We start from the raw sequence: 23,990 nt of genomic DNA, 5'->3' as shown, positions 1-23,990 counted from the left end.
TCAGTCAATAATGTCCGAAGTGTCTTATTAGCTGTGGCTCATCAACCATGTCGCCAACATATGATGCTCTCAAGCTACCATCGCACATCAAGACGATTCTTGTATCAGGTGCAGGAGGTGAATGAGACAACGTACCGTACCGTTCTAACAGCGTAGGATTTGTCGGTCAAGAGCTCGTCAAATTGCTGCTTGAACTCTTTCCTGACGTCAAGCTCATCGCAACGGACATTATCGAGCCGCCAAGATTGATAGACGATGAGAAGCGTTTCAAAGCCATCAAGGCGGATCTTGGTCATACCTCTCAGGTCGAAGCCTTGTTCGAAGGCGAGCAGATCGGAGGTGTCTTCGCTCTCCAGTAGGTTGCTTATTTGCTGCCTCTACCTGACTCGCTTAGCGGTATCATGTCGGGCGGCGCAGAGGCCAACTTCGATCTGGGCTACGCTGTCAATGTCGACTCAAACTTGAATCTCTTGAAACAGGCTCATAGCCATGCGAACGAGCACGCATTCAAACCGACCTACGTGTTCGTATCCAGTCTGGCTGTGTATGGAGGGCCAAAGGCTGTCCCCGAGAGTCGGGTTATACCTCAGTACGTCTTGCACGTCGAGCGATGAAGAGGGAGCTTAACCTTGCAAGGGACACACCTGTCATTGCAAAGACTAGTTATGGGATCCAGAAGCAGATTATGGAGATGTATGTGTACGACTACGGACGAAAGGGTGAGCTAGGGGCTATGTTGGCCATTTTCTGACTGTTCAGGTTACCTCGACACTCGGTCTATTCGCTTGCCTTCAGTGACGATAAGGCCTGGAGCTGTGAGTCAGATACCAATTCTCGCACGACTGACCTTTTTTTGCCAAGCCCTCTACCGCCGCCTCATCTTTCCTCTCTGGAATCGTTAGGGAGCCACTCCAAGGTGTCGAATCGATCTGTCCCATCGCCTCTTCTATCGATGATCCAATCTTGGACTCTATGCCTTGGTACTGTACACGGACGAAGACACTGGTTCGAAATGTTGCGTATGCCATGTGTATGCCTGAGACAGAATTTAAAAAGTACGAAGGGTTAGGCAGGAGCATCAATCTGCCGGGAATCAAGGTCATGCCGAGGCAGATGATCGATGCTCTGTGAGTCAAAGCTTGGGGGTTGATTGAGAATCTGATGAGTCAGGGTTGAACATGGTGGTAAGGACAAGCTCAAGCTTGTCAAGTTTGAGAAGGACCAAGCGGTTATCGATATAGCTAGTACATGGGCAGGAGACTACGACAGCAGTCCGTCTGAATCAATGGGTTTTGAGAATGATGATCCCGCAACTGGCTATTCAATGGCCGTCAAGGATTTCAAGGAGTTACTCGAAGCTCAGGGCAAGTTAGCGTGAGACAGTTTCTGACGTACGAGATGCATAGTCTGGTCAAAAGTAGGTGATGGTGGTCCCTAACTGCCATATGCCTACAAACTTACGAGCCCACCAGCGCAAGACCAACCAAAGCCATTGCATCAAACCTCGTCGGCGAGCTAATGCGAGTCTTGCCCTTACATCTTCCAAGCTAGATTCAGCAGCAGCCACAGGGACGACGTTTCTAACAGCCCGATTCCGTAATCGTTTCAGTAGCAAGACAAGAGCCAGTATAATTGTCGCGGGGAACACCACAGAAACACCTAGTAGTTTGAGCGCAAGCACCGAATTGAGCCTGGATTTGAGCCAAGGTGGAATTCCTGCCTGTACTAGCGAGTCTACAGTCCGGGCAACTTTGTCATAGCTCGATTCGCTAGCCTCGGCTGTACCGTGATTGACCTCGATGTGCTTTGGTACACTGCCAACACTGTCCGTGGTTGACGATGCTCTCCCTTTACCCTTGCGGTCCGCAGCTGACGGCGTTCGCTTCGTCATGGGCTGCTGAACATTTCCTGGCCTAGCGGTACGTTCTGAAGAGCTCGAGCTGCTCGATAATGATCGTGTCCTGGATCCACTGGGACTCGGAGAATCTGGGGCGGAGATGGACTCAGAGCTACTTGCCGGTGGAAGGAATCCACTCGCAGCGGGGGAATTGGGATTAGACTTGCCCCTGGACTGTATGGACCGCAAATGTCGATAAAGTTCCTGAATGGTCAGTCTAAATTCTGGTCCACATCCTCACCTCCTTTCGCTTTGAGCCCATAACATTTTCACCGTCTAAGAAGCCTCTGGCCATGTCCCATTCCCCTTCTCTCGCTAAGACTTCTCCGACGAATAGTTCCACGACTTTGAGGTATGCTTCTCTCGCACTTTCCACCCGTTTCCTCAATTGAACATCCTTGGATTTCTGATGACTGGCGATGGCCCCGATGAACTCCGGGGGTAGATCCGCGAGCCAATCCTCCGTTAGCTGGTGTGTGAATGACTGAGCTGGTTCGGCTGGCTTGAGCTTCAACGAAGCGAGAATGAAAGTGGATATGATCTGAGGGGGCAAAGGGGTGTCACAGTGCGCAGTGCAGATGTCAAGTGCCTGCGCTAAGATCTTGTCTGGCGGAGTGGAAGGGAGCAGGAGGACAAGAGAGGCGTCCAATGAGGAAGTCGAAGAGGGTGGGTCGGCATACAAGCTCGCATGAGACGTGATGACTAGCTTCAAGACTTTGATTGTCCACTCGTCAGTCCTGGAAGGGGATCCGTTGCCATGTGTGTGAGGATTCTCTCCAATCTCGTACCATCTTCTGCGTGTCTTTGTCGGGGAGCCATTCCTAAGCAGCAGCTGAAGTAGACGAGAGAGCGTTGCCTGAGTCTTGACATGATCTCTGCGTACAAAAGCTTGAACGGCGGTATTGTACAAGATATCGAATTGCGATTCCAAAGGACGTAAGGGCGATGAGCCGTTCGGAGAGGTGTGAGGATGACTTGGAGGGGACGAGCTCGCCGCTTTGGGGAAAGCGGCTGTACGATGAGGCATCCGGCTGGGGAGCTTCAGTGTCTTCTTCTTCAGACTCTGCTCGAGCAAGGTATAATAACAATGTCCATTTGAGAACATGGAATTCGCTTTTGAACGGCACCGGCTAATCGGAGCATCCGGTCAATAAGCGGAATCAAAATTTTGTGCTGGCAGTCAAGGATGCTTGCATACAACATTGTCATGGGTGTATGAGATGGCTGTCACGGTATCAAGGAGACTGTCCGCATGCCTATGGGAGAGATCTAGACTTTTGCTGCACGCCAAAATCGTCCTTGAATAACTCGTAAACCTCCTCCAATGACAGCCTAGAGGAGAGTCAACCAGGAGCGCAACGCGTCAACAACTCACCCCGAAGTCTCTGGATAGAGAAGCAGGCAGAAAGTCCATCCGACGAGACAGATCACAGCGTACAAGATGAACGCTCCGCTAGGCGTAGCAACCCTCAGGAGAGACAAGAATGTAGCTGCTACAAGGAGGTTGCAAGACCTGCGCCATATCAGAGATGGATAAAACTTGCAGACTTGCCAATTCGTCGCAGTACAGATGCTCGTGCCTAGTCCTCTGACGTCGAGTCGGAAGAGTTCGCCCTGCTGCCACGGTATATTGCCCATACCGATGGCGTAGAACGATACGTAAATGAGCATGGCTGCAACGATGAGGCCTGGAGCGAATGACGAGCTGTCAGTCGAGGGTTGGCTATCTCCCCTCGTAGGCAGATCTGGGTTCAGCCAATCGTCTACGCACGATCATCTCACAATGAAAGAATGCGGCCATCAGTATCAGACCTGACGCCATGCCGGAGAGCGAATACAGCATGGTTTTTCGGCGACCGAGCGAATCCACGAGCTGACTCGGTGTCAGTGAAAGGGAGGGAGAGCCCTTCGCCGTTCTCACCCTAAGTGCAACCAGGGTGAAGGCAAAGTTGGCCAGGGCGACCACACATCCTACACCTATGGCATTGCGAAAGCCAAGACTCGCAAACAAAGTCGCGGAATAGTACAGAGCCGTGTTGATCCCCGTAAGCTGTTGAAAGGCTTGTAGACCCGATCCAATGACTGTGTGTAAGCATGCATCTTGGTCCGAGACTCACCCAGAGCTCTCCTATTTGGCCCCTCGTTCAACAAGCTCCGGAGTCGATTCAGCCATGTGGACGATTGTGCGAGGACAGTGCTCTGACGGACTCCTGCCATCATCAAGGATAGTCTGGCATCTACTTGTTCGTCGTCCGCATAGGGGTAAATCTTAACGAGGACCGCGCGAGCCTCAGTCCGACGCGATTGAAGTAGGAGATACCGTGCTGGCACGATCAGTGAAGTCGCATTCGTCGAATGACTCACGCGACTCGGGTAGCACTGCCAGAGAGAACAGCTGGATCATGGCTGGAATTGCTCCAAGTCCCAGCATCCATCGCCATCCCCCCGGGGTATATTGATAGATCATCCCGATGACTGCAAGCTTGAGCGGTGAAATTCTCCTGAAACGCACGATATGCAATGACTTGACCTAGTGTGATCATGACGCAATTCACAGTCACCAGTCTACCTCTCAGCCGGCTTGGACCCAGCTCGCCAATGTACAAAGGGACGATGCAGCTAGCCTGCCCTACCCCGAGACCCACGATCAATCTCCCCAAGCACATTGACCAAACGGAGCCACTCCACGCTTGTTGGACTGCACCAAGGATGAACAGGGCTGACGCGATCCCAATGAGAGGTTTCCTCCCGGTGTAGTCTGACAGCGCACCGGATCCAAGTCCCCCGATGAGTGCACCGAGCGTAGTGGACGAGGTGATCTGCTCTTTTTGCCAGTCGCTCAGAGCTCCAAGATCATCCTGGATATTCACCAGAGCTCCGCTGATGGCAGACGTATCATAGCCGAACAATAACCCTGAAATAGCGGCTACAGTGACCAGCTTGACGGTGAAGAATGTCAAGCGCTGTTCACCTTCGTCTTGCGGTTCAGAGATTTCATTCACTCCCTCGTTTGAGAGTGAACCATTTTCTCCAGCTCCGGCATCGTCTCGTGATGACTGAAGCGGGGCAAGCTGGATGTTTTCTTCGTCACGAAGTCTAGTACGAGCGGCCGGTGAATATTGCCCATCCTGCAGATCCACGCTCATGCCAACACAGGGCTATAATGAAGAAGATCTCATCGTGATCGGCGGTAGCGTCTCGCCTCCGATATTTCGGCTCAAGCGGTTTCCCCGGAACGAATTATGAAAACGGCGCAGCCTGTGTACGAAACAAATCCTCCAAGCTTGAATATGTATGATGCATCTGGATCTCATGCTGGTAATCTGCTTCGCTCCGTCTCCCCTTCCCTGCTCTAGCGTGTACGGATGATACCTTGTGATCATCAGCCTGGTGGCCACGCGAAAGGACGCTGAACTCACCCGCGTTGACAAGCTTCTGAACCTTCTTGGCGATCAACGGGTTCTTCATGTGACTGACGGACGATCAGCACGATCCAGACTGCCGACTCACTCTTGCAGCGCCTTTGGATTGGTCTGACTGTCCTGAAGAATTTGCCTCATCTAATTGACGGATGTCAGTGAAGCCAGGTCGATCATGAAGGTCACTCACCACTGGGTCGCTCATGATCTCTGCAATCTCGGGGCTGTGACAGGTCAGCTCGTCAGCGCAACGGTCAGCTCACTCTCTCATCGCTCTGCAGATATCAGCTTCGCTCCGGTATAAGATCACTCACCTCTCAAACGTCTGCTCATCTGTCTCGCCAGCTCGCTGAGATTCCATCTCCATTACGACCTTTGCCATGTTCGTCTCAATCTCACGAGTGTGCTTGGTCGATGAGCTAAGATCCCGCGAATATTTCACTCACCGCCTTGGCAGTATCCTTCTCCGTAGCCAACTGGAACGTCTCCAATGCACCCGAATGGTCCTTCATCGCTTGTTGAGTCAAACCCTTGCGTATATACGCTTTGACAAAGTTGGGATCCAGCTTGATCGCTGCGTCGGCATCCTTCAGCGCTTCAGGTAGAGCGAGAAGCTTAGTGTATGCCGAGGATCGGTTCGTGTAGAGATTGGCCTGGGTGGGATTTCGCTTAATCGCTTCGGTGTAATGCGACACGGCTTCTGGCCATTTACCAGCCTAACATTTTCAGCTAGATTTTCTCGCCAGACCCACCTTGAACGCTGCATTGCCCTCTTGCTTGGCTGCTTCTGCCTTCTCTGGATCCACGTACGCCGCTTTCTCCTTTTCTACCTTGGCCTTTTCGGCCGCCCGAAGCTTTGTCAGGACGTCCGGTGTTCTGTGTTCTGTCAAGCTCTTGCCGAGATACTTGATGGCATTGTCCAAGTCCTCCTTCTTGGTGTAGGCTGATCCCATTCGAGCGTAGATTTTGGCATACATCTTGAAATCAATTCGAATTTCATGCGCTTCCTCAATTGCCTTTTCACACGTCTCGAGGCACTTGTCATAGTCTCCCTGCTCAAAGTAGACCGCTGGTGTGTTAGCCGAGCCAAGGGGACGCGACCCACCACTGAGATTGGACAAGTAGGTAATGTCCTTGGGGTAGACCTCCCAAGCCTTTTGATACAGCTCAATAGCTTCGTCGAATTTCCTCGCCTTGTACGCGGTATTGCCCTTGGCCTTGAGCTCCTCTGCCTCCTTTTTTCCATCCGCCTCGGTAGAGTCGACCTCCATCGCCTCTGGCTCTGGTTCTGGCTCTTTCGGTTTTGGCTGTTCAGGTGCGGGATGAGAGGGAGCAGAAGAGGAGGAAGGTGGTTCAGATGGGAAAGATCGGGTAGCACCGGCAGAGGATCCGCCCATTCCGGGTGGCATCTCATGGGATCCCTCGGGACGTTCCATCGCATCAATGTCTATGCCCATGGCGACGCCAAGTACAGTGAGCATCCGAGGACTACAGTGAGCGACATGCTGATCTTCGATTTCGACTTACTCTGCCATCATGACTTGGATTTCAGCACCCTTTGTACCGGATTGCAAAGCCATGACGCGTGTCCTGAACGTCGGGTCCTTCATCATGCTTGATGTTTTTGGGTGTGATTCCAACTTGCTGATCAACGCTGGATCCTTGAATAGCTTGCCCAAGCCCATGTCTCCGCCCGGTCCAAATGGACTGCCAGGGTCCGAATCCATGGCCTTTTTGACATCTGCCAGGCCCTTCTTCAGTACGTCCGAGCTCGGATCCTTCTCCAAGCCCGAATCGTAAGCCATCACTGCCTCAGGGTACTGCCTAAGACCATGATATGCAGCTCCCTTTCGAGCGTACCCTTTGGAGAAGTCGGGATTGAGCTCGATGCACTGCCAAGGTCAGCTCGAGGCAATGGTCCAAGTCTACTGCACCTTTTCGGCGTCTTCCAAAGCTCCCTGGTAATCTCTCAGACCAGCTTTTGAAGCTGATCGGTTGGAGAAGAGGACATGGTTGGAGGGGTCGAGAGCGATGGCATCAGAATAGAGTTTGGATGCTTCCGTGTAGTTCTTAGCTGCGAACGCCTTGTTGGCTTCTGCTTTGATTGCCGCTGCGTCTGACATGGTCGTGTGGGTGGTAAGGATGTTGGAATGCTATCCCTCATTCAACCGAGGATTCTAGAAATCTCCTGGACGACCAAGACGGTGTGTAGGGCAGCATTGAGTGAGTGATAAGGGCATGGCAAAATAATGACGTGGCATAGATCAATGAATTTTGATTCCGTTCCGCCGTCGGCCATGATCCCCTGCGACTCAAAAATCCCCCTATGGTCTAGCTACCTATCTAATAATCATCCATCTCCAGCATGTCTGCACCAGCCAGTAACGCAGCGGCAGCTGCTGCTTCGACATCGAGGCTCACTCGATTTATGAACTCTGACGTTGGACCGAAAACAATCTTCTTTTGGGCTCCATTAGCGAAGTGGGGAGTGAGTGCTGCTTTCTCTCTCTTTTCACGGTCCAGAAGATGGCGACTGACCCTTGCGCTTTTTAAAGCTCGTGGCTGCCGGTGTCAAGGACTTGGGTCGACCCGCTGAGAAGCTATCTGTATCTCAGAACGTGGCTCTGATGGCTACAGGTTTCATATGGTGAGGACTCCTTGAGAGAATTAGCACTCTGCTGACTCGTGTTCTACAGGGTCAGATACAGGTACGAATAGATCCACTGATACATCTGTCTCTCCTAACCTTCTACAGTTTCGTCATCACGCCCGTCAACTACTCGCTTGCCGCTGTCAACGCTTGTGTTGGCCTTACTGGACTCGGACAATTGTACAGAATCTGGGATTGGAGAAGGAGCAACCCCGAGGCTGCCAAGCTCGCGGACGCAGCCCGTGCGACTTAGGGGTTCGATTGTTATACTGGGACAGGGATGCATGAAGATGTAGCAATGGGTAGGACTGAGAACGTCCTGAGACGACGAGAAAGCACCTTCTTGGTACTTGACGGCAGAGGGATAAGGAGAGGACGCGAAGGTTCACATGCCATGCCTTGGCGGTAGACGGCGGACTTGGTAGTCCAGCGTCGATCCGAGATACATTGCCCTTTGGACTGACTGGCCCCTTGAGTGACGATGACCATTGGTAGCCTCCAAGGTGGCTTGAGAGACCACGGCCAGCACGCTGCTCGGCTCGACCCCAGCGAGAGGCTGCAGGCTCACGACCGATCTAGCATTTGTAGCCTGAAATTTACTTCCGTCGGAGATCTCCTCGCTTCGTCCATTGCCACCAGCTGAAATACCTGATACAGAACATTGTCAAATTGAACCTTTGACATGTCTGGACGCTGCTGAAGTGATCCATTCGAGCGCTGTATATCGAGGACAATGATAACTCGAATCCTTCTGGCCTCTTGTCTGTGGACCTCAAGCTTGGCAGCTTCGATCGTCAGCCGAGATCAATTGGTCCTGTCTACTATAGAAACGAAGCATCGTCCGCTGGTGATCTGGTGCGTGCGTCCGATGAAGCGAGAGCCATTCCAGCCCTGACGATGCCCATCAGGCATGGTCTAGGGGATACTGCTTTGTCCGATGGTATCTCTGAGTTTATAGACGATATCAAGACGCTTTATCCAGGTATCTATGTCCATAGTGTACAGGTACCGGAAGGAGGTACGCCCGATGAGGAGAAGAAGGCGGGTTTCGTGAGTATCAACCGATATTCCCATATAGCTCCTTTATCTTCTCTGACACTTGCGCAGTACGGTAATGCGACGGAGCAAGGTGAATCGGGATGTGAACAATTAGCCAATATCCCAGAATTGTCCAACGGCGTGAGCACTCATTCGGTTCTACCCCCCTTTGGACACAGGCTGCTCTGACCAATGTTCAAGTTCGATGCCATGGGCTTCTCCCAAGGAGGTCTCTTCCTTCGATATTACGCTCAATACTGTAATGACCCACCGATCAAGAATCTCATCACGTTCGGGACACCGCACTACGGCATCGCAGCTTTGATCCCTTGTCCCACACCGCCCAGTCTGACATGCTTGCTCGCAGCGAGGGCGGCACGTGCTGGAATCTACTCTACATGGGCCCAGTCTCACCTCGTACAAGCCGCTTATTTTAGAGATCCAGCGAGATTTGACGAATTTCTATCGACAAATACCTTCTTGCGGAACTTGAACGGAGAAGGCAGGTTGGTAGATGGTTCAGGACAAGTCGGTCAAGGTGGACAAGGGTTGTCTCACTTGGAAAACTTTATCCCGGTCATGTTTGATGCAGATCGTAAGTCTTACGTCGTCCAAAGAGTTCAACAGTCCACTTCGACTGACGCGTGTGCTTTGCCGCAGGTACCGTTTCGCCTGCTCAATCCGCTCATTTCTGGACATACGATTTCGACGACAAGACATTACTCGTACCGATAGAAAAGCAAAAGCTCTACACTCAAGATTGGATCGGTCTCAAATCTCTTGATGAAGCTGGCAAGCTGCACCTTGAGCATTGTCCCGGCGAACATATGGACCTGGGAACAGGCGATTGCGCCATGAACCTGGTCAAGAAATGGGTTGGAGACATGTAGCCCGGTGGCGAAGTCACACTCAGCACGTTGTATTATCATGTTTGAGCCAAAGCAATGCACGTAGTACCGAAAATTAAAACACAGGCATATCAGACTACACTCGATACACGGTCCCCTCTGTAAACATGATCTCGTTCCTCTCGTTCATCTTCTCCGCTGCTTGACGAGCCTCGCGACTTCCAAATAGATCTTGTGTCTCCATTCCCTCATTGACGAGCGGTAACAGGTCAGATAGGTCCATCATACCCTCAGCCCCGAGTTGAGAGTTGAAGACGTGATCAAGGCGTGATCTGAACAAGTCGAGTCTGTCACGAATTCCGTGAGTATCACTGACATTGCACGGAATGAGAGACAAACTCACCGTTCAGCCGAAATCTCTGCGCCTTCTTCCTCCTCCAACAAGGCCAAAGCCTCTGCACCATCCATATCAATATCATCTTGGTCCTCTTCCTGTGGATCTCTCTGTCGAGGTTGACTTGGTCCAGCACTGCCTTCAATCTCTCGAGCCTTTTCTCGCGCTTTGTCCCGTTGACTGATGGTCACTCCCTCTAGCTCCTCAGCCACATCCTCCGCATCGTCTTCCTCCTGATCCTCATCCTCATCCTCATCTGAGGCCATGTCGACCACTTGACCATTGTTTAACCTCCTCTTCTTCTTTCGCTGTGCTTTGAGCACCTCTTTGAAAAGGGCAAACCGGAGGATCTCTTCCGCAGCCATAGCATCGCGCTCCTCCACGTGAGGGCTGAGGCGAGCTTTGGCGTGGGCAGTTGACAATCGAATGAGGGTCTCAAGTGTACGAGCGGTGAGAGGCGATGTCTGATGGGTCAGCAGCCATCATCACAAGCGAGACCTTACCCTCTTTTGGTTCCCAGCGAGATCATCGTTCCTCAAGGCAGAGTAAACCCCTACGATCCAATCTGAGGCTCCTTGCGTCAGAACCGGATGACATCTACTCTTGGCGTATTGGATGTATTTTTTGATAAATGCTATGCTGAGCACCTCTTTCCGCTTGTTGGCTCCTCGTCCAGATGTCGTAGAAACACCGCCGTGTAAGAGAGGATTGAATTTCTCGTACACCGGTGTCTCGGTCGTTCGTGATTCAATCTCATCACCACCGACATCGAGATTTTGAACGAGATTTTCAATGGCAGGAGCACCTGGTGATTGGATAAGTATCGCCTCCCTGTGCTTTCACTCACCCTCTTCCACTCCAGGTTGGAGATAGCGATGCATTCGCAGTACGTGTTCTGAGATTTGCCGATCTCGTTGCTCCGAGACATCATCTGTAATGACAAAGAGCAGATCGAAACGAGACAACAAAGAGTCCGGCAAGGCAATGTTCTTGTGGGGATCCTTGTGAACATCGTATTGACCATAGACCGGGTTCGCAGCCGCAAATACACTGCATCTGGCGTTCAATGTCGTGTGAATTCCAGCTTTGGCAATGGTGACAGTTTGCTGTTCCATGACTTCGTGGATGGCAACTCGGTCGACCTCGCTCATCTTGTCGAATTCATCAATGCACACCACTCCACGGTCTGAAACGCGTCAGCTGGTTGGCCCCAACCACAGGCATTGCTTTACTAACCCGCGAGGACCATTGCTCCAGCCTCGAGTCTCCTCTCTCCCGTGTCCTTGTCTTGTGTGATAGCGGCAGTGAGACCAACTCCAGATGATCCTCGCTACACGGCGTCAGTATAGTATACGAGATACGGTCCGGTCGACTCACTCCCGTCGTGGCAATAGCCAAAGGAGCAATGTTGAGGACGAATCTCAACAGCTGACTCTTTGCAGTACTCGGATCTCCGACCATCAGACAATTGATATCTCCTCTGATATGTGTTCCATTCTTCAAATTCTTCTCCTCTCCCCCCAAAAGCATCAACAAGACTGCCTGCTTGACATAATCTGATCCATATATAGACGGCGCAAGGGATTGAGACAGCAAATTGAAGACATTGCGTCGTTTTGACAATTTATTGATGTTTCGAATATCCGTATCTGTCAATGGAGTCTGGGCGATGCCTCCACCTTGTTTGGAAGAGAGGAGGATGACGTTGATGGCGATGATCTGGGTGATGAATCCACGTGTCGATCCACCACCACCTGAACTCTTGTAGACTCCAACGAGTTGAATTCGATCTCCAGGTTTACAGCTGTCCACCAGGTCATCCGCAAGGACGACTTCAACACCTCGAGGGAGCTGTCCTGCTGGCGCTCGTTCTGGCATCTCTTGTATGCTGATAGATTGGTGATCGCGAAAGGTTGAAAGACCATATTCCATCAGGAGCGGGTGACCTTCACCATCTGGAGAAAAGGGATGAGGGACTGTACATGCTCAGTCGGCTGAGAACTCACCATCTTTAGGAACGACGGTAGTGTTCCCAGTCAGAGAAGTCGAAGGAGCGACCATTGTGGCGTCGTGGTAAGTCCGACTGTGGAATTTTTGGGTCGCTGGCGCGTAATGAACAGATTTGAGCATCTTTGGTCTGACTAGGGAACAGCGAGTGACGATTCCTTCGAGACTGATCATTTTCCCAATTTGACTACTTCGTAATGTCCGAGGGTTCACATGATTCTGACCGAACGATCCTCGGAGTCCGATATGATCTGTGACACACACACACACGTCAGCTTTGACAGTCGTTTTCCAAGGGATTCTATAGCTCACAGTCGATGCCTGCGATTTTGTGCTTGATGGGATCGTGCAAACTCTGAACGAGCTGCAGCAAAGCCGCATCGAAGGCAGGGAGAAAAGAAGTCGGTTGGAGGAGGAGCCTATGACACTGTTTTAGACGGAAGCTTTGTAGGACCTGCCTTCCGGACGGACGTACCCATCGGCGATACCCCTGTTGTAGTCTCTGATATCATCTATATTGACGATGAGCCTGTTTTGCTCATTGTCCAACATCTTCTTTAACCCATCCCTATAATTGTAGTTGGCCTGCGTGTCATCGTCGAGAAATTCCACAAATTGTCTCGCTCTGTCTCTCATCAAGTCATCTTGCAGGATGACTCCTGCCTCTTGAGTCGAAGGAAAGTCCGCCATGTTGCGTACAGCGCGGTGGTCGATCGCTGGCGGATGCCCACTGTATATGTATGTCAAGGTGGTCTGGAGCTAGAGGTAGAGACAGAAGAGTGGGACGCAACATTTTATTACTTTTGAATCTAATGTTCGAGACGCGTCTACGTGTCGAGGCGCGTGTCTCCTTATCAACCACCGATAAAATACCACGTCATGTCAACACACCGCACTCAGATACATCCTCAAGCTCTAAAAGGTCTATATGGTCGTGAATAATCTCAAAAGATACAACATGGATGAGAGAGCCAACTTCCGAATGAGCATAAGGTAGAGGAACATGGCCTGAACACGTTCAGACTTAATCAGACTCTTCCGTGTCTGGCTCTCGCTCTGTAAGAGAGCAATCGTCAGCCATAGCTATTGGTCGAAATCCGGAGGAACGACTCACCTCCTCCGTAGCTGAGCCAGTTCGCCTTTCTTATCCTCTTTCTCTCCTCTGAAGCCTTGATCTCATTTCTCGTCTTCTTCTTCTTCTTTTTAGGCTTGAGTGCCAATCTGGCCAAACCATCCGCCACGCCATCTTCTGCTTCCGAGTTCACAGCTGATCCCGTAGCACTCGTCATCCCACTGGTGAGTCCCGGTGTAACAGGGAGCGGCGTCCCCGTCCTCGGCGTACCAGCTTTTGAAGTTGTTCTCGAAGCCGGTCGAGAAGGATCGTCCCCGAAGCCATCATCGACTTGGCCGACCTTGCCCTTGTGTGTCATTCGTCCGCCATCGACGTGCCATATCTCGGGACATAGAGCCGAGACAAACTCTTGAGAATGAGAGATAATACACACGGCTCCAGTCCATTCTTTGATAGCCCCTGCTAATCCTCCGAGGGCCTCTCGATCCAAGAAATTGGTCGGTTCGTCAAGGAACAGACATTGAGGTCTGTTGAACATGGAGGCGGCGATAACAACTTTGACTTTCTGTCCACCTGACAAACCACTCATCTCGTTATACTGGGCGATATCTCCATCCAGACCAACAGCTTCAAGAACCTCTCGAACGGCTTTTCCACTGGTATCTCGCATTCCAGCTCCTTCTCTCGACGACTCCAGATCATCAAATTGGCCGACAAGCTTGGTGAAGCCCTTCTCCAGCAAGACATCTCGAGGTATCCAAGCGTTATACTTGTGATCGTAACCTTTAAATTTGATCTCGTACTGGAAACTCTTCTTGAGCTTTTGCCGACCAAGAATGAATTCAATCTTCCGAAGCTCTCCATTCCGACCTTCGATCGGCCTCTCCATCATCTCTCGATCCTCATCCGTCAAGACGCGAGTCGCTTTCTCGTTCATCTCCTTGTCCCATCCGCCTTCGTATCGCCATTGAATGTATTGTACGGCAGTTTTGTCAAGATGCTGGTTGATATGGTGGAATGCGTGCTGAGCGACGTATCCTACACGCAACGCGGGGTGCTTAAAGACTTGTCCAGAATCAGGAATCGTCTCTCCCGTCAACAACTTGATCAGGGTCGATTTTCCAGCTCCATTAGGACCGACAATGCCGACTCGAGAAGACAGCGACAGCGCACAAGACACGTCCACGAGTGATGGTTTTGACATGCCTGGGTAGGTGAACGTACAATTGGACAGTTTCATGATCGCCCGCGTGTTGGATCGAACTCCCATCAGTGATCCAGGAGGGGGAAAGGTGAATTTGATCGATGTCGCGGCGAGGGTATAGTACGATTTGGCCGAAGGGACCTTTTCGACAAATTTGGACAAGTTTCCAGGGTAGTAGGCCAACTTTTTCGACTCGTAGTGGATGATCTGGGTACACACATTGTCCAAGAAACCAGAGTCGTGGGAGACGATCAGGCACGTAACGTGGGACAAGTTGCAGATGTATTGTTCGAGCCAAGCGACCGTCTCAACATCCAAGTGATTCGTCGGTTCGTCTAATAGCAGAATGTCTGCTCCGAAAAGCATTGCTCGCGCCAGTTCGAGCTTCATTTTCCATCCCCCAGAGAGCGAGGCGACGGGGTCTTGTTGTTTTTCTTCCGAGAACCCAACAGAGAACAACATGGCGGCGATATCAGCTCTGGGCGTTTTTGCGAGTTTGGGGTCCGAAGCGATGAAGTCGAGAATGGTCATAGACGTGTCTTCGCCCTGCAACGCGTGTTCCACCATGATACACTTGAGCTCGTCTTGGCTTGGAAAGCCTTCGACCTGACTGTCAGCAGAGTTGACTACTGGTTGGACTCACCTTGCCATCCCGAATAGCTTTCATCAAGGTCGATTTGCCCGCTCCGTTCGCGGCGCAGATACCGTATCGTTGTCCCCTCCGGAGCTTGAGCTGGGTGTGATTGAGCAGCAACAGACCACCATAAGCCAAAGAGAATTGAATATCGCACAGCAATTCTCCACCCTCTCCATCGTCCTCCACGCCTGTCGAATACTTTTGTCTGTCAATGTCCAGGAACGCCTTTCGAATGGCGGCTGTTCCCGTTGCACCCTGCTCCGACCCAAGCAAAAGCTTCATGAACGATCCGAGACCCTTGCCCTCCCAAATCTCTGCATCCCATTTTCGCTGATCCACGAGATCCGCGACGATGTTGGCCTGGTGCTCGATCACCTGAGCGATGATCGGTGAGTCAGGCATAGACGCAGCAAGAGGGAGCGAAGGGTGAGGAGGAAGGTCTGGGGTGTCCAAATAAGGAACCATGACCGTCAAAGCTTCCGTGACTGATAAGACGACATCGCGTGGTGGGGCAGGTGTGGCAGATGCGGAGGCTCCGGCGTTGGTAAGAATGTCCAGGGCGGTTTGAGCGAATGCACGGATCTCTGGAAACGCTGCACCTTTTGCGATGAGATCCACACCATGGACTAATGGCGAGAGGTATCTTGCGGCGACAGTCGGATCCCTGACCAATTTGACGAGGTTGCCGATGACGATACAGGTCATTCGTTGAGTATCGGTAGACCGTTCCTTTAAAGCTCGAGTCAAGAGAGGCACGAGCACCGCGAGAGTTGGTCCAGTGACTTCAGCCACGAAAGTGGTGGATGACAGGCCCTTGATGGTCCCTGGGACAGCTGCGGGAGACGCCATGGCGGAGACGAGGAGGGAGATGTGTTGTAAGACATCGGGATTTGGCAAAGTTCCGCAGAGCGTGGTAGCTGCTTTGATGGCTGCACTGGAGACCTGAAAAGTCAGTCAAAGCCGAATGCAGTATATACTCACCTCTGCCTTGGTGTCGTGCATGGCATGCTCGACGGCGGGGATGACCCGACCTAATTCCGCTGCGACCCATTCCTCAGCACCGGGTTTTACCAGATTCTCCATCGCTTTCAAGCTCGCAACTTTTGTCTTCCACCCTTTGGCATCTTCCAAGGTCCTGCACAGAGCGTCAAAAGCCACTCTGGACCCCTCGACGGGGGTCGCTTTGATCAAAGCGTTCATGGCGGATGTGACGGCACTTCGGACAGGTTGTCCCTTGTCCATCGCGAGGGATAAAAGAGCAGGTACGAGAGGTAAGAATATCCCCTCCACACCTGTCCCTAGTGACTTGCATATCCTTTCGACGAGGACAGCCGCAGATTCTCGCTCGTATCCCGAGGAAGATCCAGCCCAGATCAAGACGACATCGACGATGCGTGCTTCTTGAATAGCACCGATGGTTCTAGGCGCTTTCTTGAGTGACAGTGCGATGCTGTCTGCTATGGACTTGGCCTCGACATTGGATGGGGCGGTGGCCAAAGACGTGAGGAGGTCGCCTATGGGAGATGGGGGAATAGGGGTGAGAGCAGGCGCTGCCACGGGAGACATGGTGACACGATAGGAAGATCAGGTGCGGAGCTTATGGTGAGGCTCGGGGAGCTCTCTTGAGCTCGGATCTCCCAGCAGAGCGTGTAGATGGGCTAGTTGAAGCTCTTTGTAGCAGTATATGATCTCTTTTGCTGCGTCAAAGAGTCGCTGCTCACCACTTGCGAGCTCTTGATGAACGAGAACAAAGCGTGTCCTGGATTGTTGAAAACGAAAACTTTTTTTTTGGTATGATAGACGCCAGGCTCGGCTTGACGCACGTGGCTGCTTTATCAGGAGCGGGTGGCAAAAAAGGGCGATGGCAGGTGACAGATTGCCACGTCATGTAGCCGTTCAGGGGGTGGCTATGTGGCGATCAAGCATCGTGATAGATATACCACCACACGGGCTCCTCGCCATGTCTGACTAGCTGGATCGGGATAGCACAACACGTTGGCATGCATTGCCCGTCATCAAGCTGTTCATCCCGCTAGACTAGACTAGCTCAAGGATGAGAATCAGCGTGACATTATCAGCAGAACGAGAGGCATGCACATGTCGCAGTTCCCGTTCATTAATGAGCCATGTGCCATGGACGTCATTTTGCCATGTGGGATGGATCATCATCATCATCATCATTACCACCACCGGGTCATCTGCAAAAAAGGACTATATATAGAGTGAGAGGGATTGCGTGGAGATCCTTTACAACTGCACATCAATCCACATCTTTCACATCCTACACTCATAAACTCATCACAATGGCACAAGAAGCAAACAAGGTCGAGACCTACTTCTCCGGTGGACCCGGTACAACAGGTCAGTGATAGATCATCATGGCGCCAAGACGCTAAGATCCAATAGGCCGAGAGCCATTCGAGGACTCTACGGGTGCTGGTGCTGTCCCTATTGGTCAGACTGCCTCTGGAGCAGTCCCAGGAGAGCTGGGCGCACACGGTACAGAGCACCACCATCATTCCCATCATCACCACCACCACCAACACCGTGAGCATGAGGATGATCATCCTCACGAGCACGGCGCAACGGTGCGTCCATGACGTGGTCGAAACTGCTATACTTATTCGTACAGAGTGGCGCTCACCAAGTGACTGGCGATCATGGCAACCGTGTCGGTGCGCTAAGTCAAGAAGCTCACAAGTACGAAGGAGACAACGCTGGACCTGTGACTGGAGGAGCACCTGGAACGGACCGATTCGACACAACGACATCCAGTGGAGCCCAACACCCAGGATACGAGCCACACGAGGCGACAGAAAGGGCGGAAGGGAAAAGCAAGGGAGGTATCGCTGGCGTGGTGAGTTCCCCCCAAAGGCGACCGTCTCCACCATCTCACTTGCCTTGCTACAGCTCGGAACTTCCGACAAGGACTTTACAGGTCGAGATCGTCTTGGAAAGGGAGCTTATGAGGACGAACAAGCGCACTATCAAAGCAACACCTCCGGTCCCAGCGGACATTCTGCATTGACCGGTCGAGAAGGGGATATCAGCAACAATCCCGTCGCTCAGGCTAAAGGGCTGGATCGGGATGCCCACGCGGCTGAGGAGGGACAGGAGAAGAAGAGCATTGTAGACAAGGTCAAGGATGTGCTGAAGTAGTCAGGCATAGGTCGAGGTGGTGGTGATGGTCCATTGTAGCCGTATACACGTCATAACGAGGAGCTCGATGCAACGAATGCAAACCGGCAATTGAAGGCCGTTCCCACGTGGCAGGTGGAACGTGATGTCACGATTCTATGCGATCGTCAGTCACTGAATTCGACTCTGATACCCACACGAGGGCCATCCTTACCAGCATGTCAAGCTCGTACAATCGCATGGGCGGTCCTCAGACACCCGAAGGGATGATGGGGTCCCAGCAGAATGGTAGCGCCGATGACATGGGCGATTTCGTATCGGATCAAATGGACAAACGATCGACGGGCGCTTTCCCCCGGCTAGAGAATAACCTGTTGATCCAGCAGGCCATTGACAATGGTGGGTAGACCATGGGTCCGAGACATGCTGATGGGCTGTCTCAGGGGAGATCAGTCGGGCTGATGTAGAGCTCTTGAACAAAGCGCAACAATTCGCAGGCTTTGGTCAATCGGTAAGGCTCTTGCCGACGTCAATGTGATCTGACCTCTAGGCTGGATTCTTGATTGGTAGTGTGGGTGGATTCTACTTCGTCAGAAGACGTAGACCCCCAGCGGGACCCCTGGCTCGAGTAGCTGGTCTATTCGGTGGCGGATTAATGGGATCATTCGTCGGCTTCATATCTGGTAGTATGATGGCTGCATTGGAAGTCAAGTCGAAAATGACGGATGCACCAAGGTGAGCAAGCTGAGCTTTGTTGCAGGTGTGACTGGGAACGGTCGACTCATGAGATCTCTCAAGGAAACTCGCCAAGATCGCCGAGATCACAGAACAAACTCGATCCATGACCCGAGAGCAGAGACGACAAGTCATGCAGGGGCAAGCTTTCCCCCAACCTCCTGGAGGGTCAAATGTTCCGAATCAAATCCCCAGATCCTTTCCTCCAACGACCGGTCAATCGCAGAATCAACCTCGACAATCGTACTCTGGATCGACTACCACCTCAGACTATAGCTCTCGGCCTGCGCCTGCTACCTCCACCTCTCCTTGGTCCTCGGCATCATCATTTGAATCAGAGGACAACGCTGTGAACCGTCGTGAACAACGCGCAGAATTGGAACGTGAGAGATTGTTCGGATTAGAAGACCGACAGATCCAACGAGACGCCGAGATGGCACGCCCATCGGCATTCGACCGTGACCCACCCCCTTCAGGTTCAGCCTACGGATCATCGCCGTCACCGCCAACACCGGAGTCTACAGGTCAAAGCCCTTCCTCTGGACGTCGGGTATCCGCATGGGACAAGATCAGATCTCAGACGTACCAAGCTGTCGGGAAGAAGGCAGCGGAAGATGATGCGCCTTCTCAAATCCCACCTGTTGATCAACAGCGAAGTAAGGAGCAGAGGGAATTCGACGCAATGCTCGAAAGGGAGAGAAGGGGAGTCGGGGACAACGAGACGTGGAAGTAACGTATCAACACCAAGAAGCAACTGGAATGAAGGTGATTTGTATGCAGGTCTACCTGCGATCTAATCTAGGGAGATATCTGCAGGTTTGCACACTGCTCACTGGCAATCATCTGCCTGTGATACTCATCGCCTATCACCCTACTGACCTACTATGACCATCCTCGTGCCTTTGTCGTCTGACTCCTGGAGGAACATAAAGGAGGGGTTGGGTTTCGCGAGAGGAGCCTCGCCAAGATCTTCAAGGATCGCGTGTCGATCACTTGTCACACGCAGAGCAGCGTAGCGTCTATCGTTCTCAAAGGATGAACGTGGTCAGGGCTGGGTCGAGCACAGGGAGTCCTAGGAGACTCTTGAAGGGAACACTGGCCTACTGGAGGGTCGGACTGTTGGTCTTTACTGCGCAACACAAACTACTGTTCGCTCACTTTTCAGAACTGACTCGACTACAGCTCAATTCTACAGCTTCTAACTCGTGAAGATGTGGATTCCTCAGGACACCGCTGCGCCTATCACTGCGGTCCCGAGTTTCAGATTCACCTCAGACCCGTCTTGTAAATTTTCGTTCTGCATCACCTTGAGGTATGCTGACAGTCATCTTAGCCGTCTCCTCTGTTCCCCTTCTAAGGCGACAAGAACCCGATGTATCATTCTCCAGACTTCCAGCCCCAGCGCAATTCTCACTGTCGTTCAACCAGGGTTCAGACGCTCAAGTCGATTCCTCTTCAGTCACCTCACCTCCCTCTCCAACTTCATCATCTTTACCATCCTCATTCTCACCTTCAACGTCTTCGAGTCCGTCGATCTCTTCGGCCCCTGACGCCGTAGGATTCCATCTTAATGCCGCTCCTTCTTTCGCTCCATCCTCACCACCATCCAGGACGGTCCGTACGCTCATGGGGCCAATATACACGGATGGATCCCCGACAGTCTCCATCGTCAATGGGGAGCAAACGACATTTGTGAGGTTCAAGAGCGGGTCAGGTAGGAGGTTAGACCGTGACAGGGCTCCGAGTTGGGCCAAGCGGAGTATAGCGTTGAGCCTGATGATGATTGTTAGTATATCATGCACGTAGATCTGGGATCCCTTCTTCCTTTGAATGGCTACGTGCAATGGCCAAAGTGCCACACTCGAGTTTGTCCTTGACCGATAGATATCTCTTTCACCTCTTTACAAATAGATCCCAGCTTTCTACTTTCCTCACCTTTGCGCCCATCCGCCAACTGTCCCTCCCTGACCATGGCGGCAGCAGCGACGACCATTTTGCCGCTGGAACTGGTGGATAGGTGTATAGGATCCAAAATATGGGTTGTGATGAAGAACGAGAGGGAATTTACTGGCACTTTGAGAGGGTTTGACGACTATGTCAGTGAGTTGACCGTGCGTTCGGCTCCAGCCCCGAGCTCGTCGAGAAGCTCGAGCTCGTAGTGACGATGCCTTGCTGGTGGCATGGTCACGTTCCAGTATCTGCGTGTGCCCTGGGATCCGAGGATCCTCTAGAGAGCTAGGAGGCTGATGCGGTTGTCTGCATGGTTCCCCCTATACGGATGATTGGCCACGACGAAGGTGGACGTAAACGCTGACCATCCATAGACATGGTTCTGAGCGATGTCAAGGAGTAGTAAGTCGTCTAAGGGCTACCTACGTAGCTCGTCTCAGGTTGGATCTGACCGGGTTCCGCCCTCTAGCGAAGTCACGTCGAATGGAGTCACATCAACGGACCTTGGGGAGACTTTACTCAACGGGAACAACATTGCCATGGTGAGTCTGATATTCAGTGAGGGATTGGTCACACATTGGCTGACGCAAATGCAGCTCGTACCTGGGGGCAAGGGACCAGAGGCATGACCCTGATGTTCAAGGCATAAATGTAGCATGCAGAGCGATCCGCCTGGGTCGGGATTAATGGCTACTCGTCCGGAAAACCAGCCGTCAGGATCAGATACGTCCTCGAGCCGCCTTGCCTTGCCTCTGGCGACTGTTCACACCGGCCGTCATACCATGAGAGCACCATGTCATGCACGTCTATCTTTCTCGAGCAATCGCAGCTCAGACATTGATCGCCCATGTTCCGATGGGCTGCGCTGTGGATGGAAGATTGGAGACAAAGAAAGACGATTCATTATATCCTGATAAACCCTCTAATTTACAGTGATTCCCAAAGCTCGCAGATCCCCACCTAGATCCAATACCTCATCCTCACCCACCACTTCGACCTCTCCATCCTCATTCTGATTCTGCCCATCCAACGTCTTCAACGACCCCATGTTGATGGCACCTGATCTTCTCGCCCGCCTTAAATTCTTGATCCTCTCGATCTCACCATCTCTATCCGATTTCCAAGTCATCTCGATGCTGTCTCTACGCGAGTCGACCGGTGAACCAAAGTGAATGCCGGGTTCCTGAGCGTCCGGTACAGTTCCCTCTGCATTCTCTCTTGGTGTTTCGCGAACGCCAGGCATGGGAGGTGCAAAGTCGAGCATGGAGTTGAATGATGGTCGATGGACAGGAGGAGGAGCTTCACCAGGTTCATAATGGACCCATTCGAGTCTGACCCCAGCTTCCGCACAGACATCTCGGATCGGTGCGTGACTTCGTGTGGTCGTCATACGATGAGCGTATGTACAGTTGAGCGCTCCGTCAAAGATGAATTCTCCGCCCAGTTGAGTGAAATGACCAGGATTTCGAAGTGGCATCATGGTCGCTCGCTTGACTGTCGATACGGTCTGTTGCATGACGGACTGGACGAGGTAGTCTCCAGCATCTTCATCTGCGCCAGCATCGCCACTTTGTCTGGTCTGACCAAGCGCTCGATACAGCTCGAGCGAGGGATCGGTGTACATGGGGAAAGGGCAGTTGAAGGCTTTGTCTGAAGGTGAGAATCAGCGAGTGCCAGACGTCGTACTTGATGATTTAACTCACTCTTGTAACCAGGCAACATTTTCACAGAGCCATTTCCAATGATGATGAGGTTGACATCTGCTGCTTCCAGAGCTTCCGGCCGGACTTGACTGACGATTGACTGCATGTACTGTGCACATAAGGAGCAGAACCCTGAGGTATTGTCAGATAGATTGTACTTGGCCTCACAAAGAGAGCTACTCACAATGCCTGATAAAGATGACAATAGTCTTTCTATCCCTAACCAGGTTTCCGAATCGGACACGCTCGCCGTCCTCCGCAATCACTTCCAGGTTGCCAGCATCGTACAGGCTTCTCATAGAGGGCAAAGCGAATTCGTCGAAAGCTTGTGCTTCCGCCTTTCGCCTGGCTTTGCGTTGTTTCCTCGACTCCTTGATTTTTGGTCTGGAGCCGGAAGCGACAGGCGATTCCATATTGTGCTCTGGTTCTGCCCACGCTCGGTGAAAATCGTCAAACTCGCAAAAGTTGGCGGTAGAGCAAGTGGATTCCGTCGATCGGAGCATAGACGTCCCAGGTGTGACGAGGTTCGTAGAAGCACTCGATGAAGAGGATGGGGCCCAACTTGATCGATTACCAGTGGGTCCATACTTGACCGGCTTTCGGGTGGTTTTGCCCTTGACGGGTACCCTTGTACGATTGAGGGAGCTCATCGATCGCTTTGACTCCATTTTGGGCAGCTCCACCCTGTGCATTGGGAGGATCTCATTGCTTGGATTGGCCGGGATGTCGGGCAAGGATTTGTCGACATCGAGCTGATAGATAGGAGACATTTCCAGCACGATACTGGGTCGCTTGAATGTCAAAGCACGCGATGGCGGACTGATGGACAAGGAAAGATTTTCCAAAGACTCTGTGAGCCTAGGTGGCAATTTCCTAGCGTTCCTTTTGGAGTTGATGGATTTGGGAGATGATCTAGGCGAAGGCGGGTGTTGATCTTCGTATCGGAAAGACTCGATGGACGATTGACGCTCAAATACGGTCAAAGTCTTTTCACAAGATGCACTGAGAGGTGTGATGGGTTCTTCGTCCGGTTGAGAAGTATTGGCGGTGCTGGTCAAGGACTCGCGGGATCGATACGACGAGATGGAGCCTCGGAGAGTCTTTGGCGTACTGAGTGGACTGAGCTCGTTGGACCAAGTAGGTTGAAGATCGTCGTCTTCCTCCACAGCCGTGATCGCAGATCCTTTGGTGATGATGAAATGTCGAGAAGAGTGATGAATTGATGGCTCCAGCTCCATACTTGCTAGGTACCCGGGAAGAGGGGGGTGATCAATTTTGAAGCTCCGGAGGGTCACAAT

General features: G+C 52.0%; 13 protein-coding genes across 13 annotated transcripts; 7 read left to right on the top strand and 6 right to left on the bottom strand.

Annotated features, from left to right (window-relative positions):
• Positions 1–31: 31 nt before the first annotated feature.
• On the top strand, positions 32–1,380 carry BD324DRAFT_591288 (hypothetical protein; the record flags this gene model as incomplete). Its single annotated transcript, XM_022013796.1, has 7 exons — positions 32–117; positions 157–355; positions 395–589; positions 637–719; positions 760–815; positions 862–1,127; positions 1,171–1,380. The coding sequence occupies exons 1-7, from the start codon at positions 48–50 to the stop codon at positions 1,376–1,378; spliced, it is 1,077 nt and encodes a 358-aa protein (XP_021870983.1). The 5' UTR covers positions 32–47.
• On the bottom strand, positions 1,381–2,983 carry BD324DRAFT_627675 (hypothetical protein). The gene is made up of 2 exons (XM_022016027.1): positions 2,139–2,983; positions 1,381–2,101 (listed from the first exon to the last, which is right to left on the bottom strand). Exons 1-2 carry the CDS (start codon positions 2,922–2,924, stop codon positions 1,412–1,414), a joined length of 1,476 nt encoding a protein of 491 aa, XP_021870982.1. The 5' UTR covers positions 2,925–2,983; the 3' UTR covers positions 1,381–1,411.
• An 80-nt stretch (positions 2,984–3,063) lies between these two features.
• Positions 3,064–5,092, bottom strand: BD324DRAFT_627670 (general substrate transporter). Its single transcript, XM_022016026.1, has 8 exons — positions 4,410–5,092; positions 4,262–4,372; positions 4,015–4,221; positions 3,819–3,979; positions 3,680–3,770; positions 3,450–3,642; positions 3,273–3,410; positions 3,064–3,229 (listed from the first exon to the last, which is right to left on the bottom strand). The coding sequence occupies exons 1-8, from the start codon at positions 5,041–5,043 to the stop codon at positions 3,154–3,156; spliced, it is 1,611 nt and encodes a 536-aa protein (XP_021870981.1). The 5' UTR covers positions 5,044–5,092; the 3' UTR covers positions 3,064–3,153.
• Positions 5,093–5,181: 89 nt separating this feature from the next.
• BD324DRAFT_627666 (chaperone) lies at positions 5,182–7,481 on the bottom strand. Its single transcript, XM_022016025.1, has 11 exons — positions 7,251–7,481; positions 6,844–7,208; positions 6,422–6,804; positions 6,069–6,385; positions 5,763–6,032; positions 5,631–5,722; positions 5,580–5,591; positions 5,507–5,540; positions 5,408–5,457; positions 5,317–5,369; positions 5,182–5,269 (listed from the first exon to the last, which is right to left on the bottom strand). Exons 1-11 carry the CDS (start codon positions 7,437–7,439, stop codon positions 5,250–5,252), a joined length of 1,785 nt encoding a protein of 594 aa, XP_021870980.1. The 5' UTR covers positions 7,440–7,481; the 3' UTR covers positions 5,182–5,249.
• Positions 7,482–7,650: 169 nt separating this feature from the next.
• Positions 7,651–8,278, top strand: BD324DRAFT_627659 (UPF0041-domain-containing protein). Its single transcript, XM_022016024.1, has 4 exons — positions 7,651–7,804; positions 7,872–7,963; positions 8,013–8,024; positions 8,072–8,278. Exons 1-4 carry the CDS (start codon positions 7,682–7,684, stop codon positions 8,217–8,219), a joined length of 375 nt encoding a protein of 124 aa, XP_021870979.1. The 5' UTR covers positions 7,651–7,681; the 3' UTR covers positions 8,220–8,278.
• Positions 8,279–8,567: 289 nt separating this feature from the next.
• On the top strand, positions 8,568–9,935 carry BD324DRAFT_627656 (palmitoyl-protein thioesterase). Its single transcript, XM_022016023.1, has 5 exons — positions 8,568–8,821; positions 8,875–9,016; positions 9,074–9,145; positions 9,206–9,599; positions 9,665–9,935. Exons 1-5 carry the CDS (start codon positions 8,700–8,702, stop codon positions 9,892–9,894), a joined length of 960 nt encoding a protein of 319 aa, XP_021870978.1. The 5' UTR covers positions 8,568–8,699; the 3' UTR covers positions 9,895–9,935.
• Positions 9,936–9,937: 2 nt separating this feature from the next.
• BD324DRAFT_627651 (MCM2/3/5 family-domain-containing protein) lies at positions 9,938–13,036 on the bottom strand. Its single transcript, XM_022016022.1, has 9 exons — positions 12,729–13,036; positions 12,566–12,672; positions 12,253–12,504; positions 11,624–12,201; positions 11,483–11,576; positions 11,094–11,432; positions 10,750–11,051; positions 10,256–10,710; positions 9,938–10,199 (listed from the first exon to the last, which is right to left on the bottom strand). The coding sequence occupies exons 1-9, from the start codon at positions 12,941–12,943 to the stop codon at positions 9,989–9,991; spliced, it is 2,553 nt and encodes an 850-aa protein (XP_021870977.1). The 5' UTR covers positions 12,944–13,036; the 3' UTR covers positions 9,938–9,988.
• A 103-nt stretch (positions 13,037–13,139) lies between these two features.
• On the bottom strand, positions 13,140–16,923 carry BD324DRAFT_627650 (mRNA export factor elf1). The gene is made up of 4 exons (XM_022016021.1): positions 16,148–16,923; positions 15,173–16,108; positions 13,368–15,135; positions 13,140–13,309 (listed from the first exon to the last, which is right to left on the bottom strand). Exons 1-4 carry the CDS (start codon positions 16,730–16,732, stop codon positions 13,278–13,280), a joined length of 3,321 nt encoding a protein of 1,106 aa, XP_021870976.1. The 5' UTR covers positions 16,733–16,923; the 3' UTR covers positions 13,140–13,277.
• Positions 16,924–17,256: 333 nt separating this feature from the next.
• On the top strand, positions 17,257–18,423 carry BD324DRAFT_477498 (hypothetical protein). Its single transcript, XM_022012896.1, has 4 exons — positions 17,257–17,527; positions 17,573–17,754; positions 17,799–18,023; positions 18,077–18,423. The coding sequence occupies exons 1-4, from the start codon at positions 17,293–17,295 to the stop codon at positions 18,323–18,325; spliced, it is 891 nt and encodes a 296-aa protein (XP_021870975.1). The 5' UTR covers positions 17,257–17,292; the 3' UTR covers positions 18,326–18,423.
• Positions 18,424–18,522: 99 nt separating this feature from the next.
• On the top strand, positions 18,523–19,772 carry BD324DRAFT_651379 (hypothetical protein; the record flags this gene model as incomplete). Its single annotated transcript, XM_022018326.1, has 4 exons — positions 18,523–18,703; positions 18,748–18,815; positions 18,855–19,039; positions 19,103–19,772. The coding sequence occupies 4 exons, from the start codon at positions 18,523–18,525 to the stop codon at positions 19,770–19,772; spliced, it is 1,104 nt and encodes a 367-aa protein (XP_021870974.1).
• A 534-nt stretch (positions 19,773–20,306) lies between these two features.
• Positions 20,307–20,900, top strand: BD324DRAFT_627641 (hypothetical protein). Its single transcript, XM_022016020.1, has one exon. The coding sequence runs from the start codon at positions 20,354–20,356 to the stop codon at positions 20,843–20,845; it is 492 nt and encodes a 163-aa protein (XP_021870973.1). The 5' UTR covers positions 20,307–20,353; the 3' UTR covers positions 20,846–20,900.
• A 109-nt stretch (positions 20,901–21,009) lies between these two features.
• On the top strand, positions 21,010–21,618 carry BD324DRAFT_580310 (hypothetical protein; the record flags this gene model as incomplete). Its single annotated transcript, XM_022013432.1, has 4 exons — positions 21,010–21,139; positions 21,364–21,391; positions 21,459–21,531; positions 21,586–21,618. 4 exons carry the CDS (start codon positions 21,010–21,012, stop codon positions 21,616–21,618), a joined length of 264 nt encoding a protein of 87 aa, XP_021870972.1.
• A 293-nt stretch (positions 21,619–21,911) lies between these two features.
• BD324DRAFT_651377 (AhpC/TSA antioxidant enzyme-domain-containing protein) lies at positions 21,912–23,930 on the bottom strand (the record flags this gene model as incomplete). Its single annotated transcript, XM_022018325.1, has 3 exons — positions 21,912–22,639; positions 22,693–22,824; positions 22,877–23,930. The coding sequence occupies 3 exons, from the start codon at positions 23,928–23,930 to the stop codon at positions 21,912–21,914; spliced, it is 1,914 nt and encodes a 637-aa protein (XP_021870971.1).
• Between the last annotated feature and the right edge of the window lie 60 nt (positions 23,931–23,990).

This window comes from Kockovaella imperatae, assembly GCF_002102565.1.
Source record: "Kockovaella imperatae strain NRRL Y-17943 chromosome Unknown BD324scaffold_7, whole genome shotgun sequence".
NCBI classification, from domain to species: domain Eukaryota; kingdom Fungi; phylum Basidiomycota; class Tremellomycetes; order Tremellales; family Cuniculitremaceae; genus Kockovaella; species Kockovaella imperatae.
The sequence above is the reverse complement of the archived record's forward strand: the minus strand, read 5'-3'. Positions and strand labels throughout refer to the sequence as shown.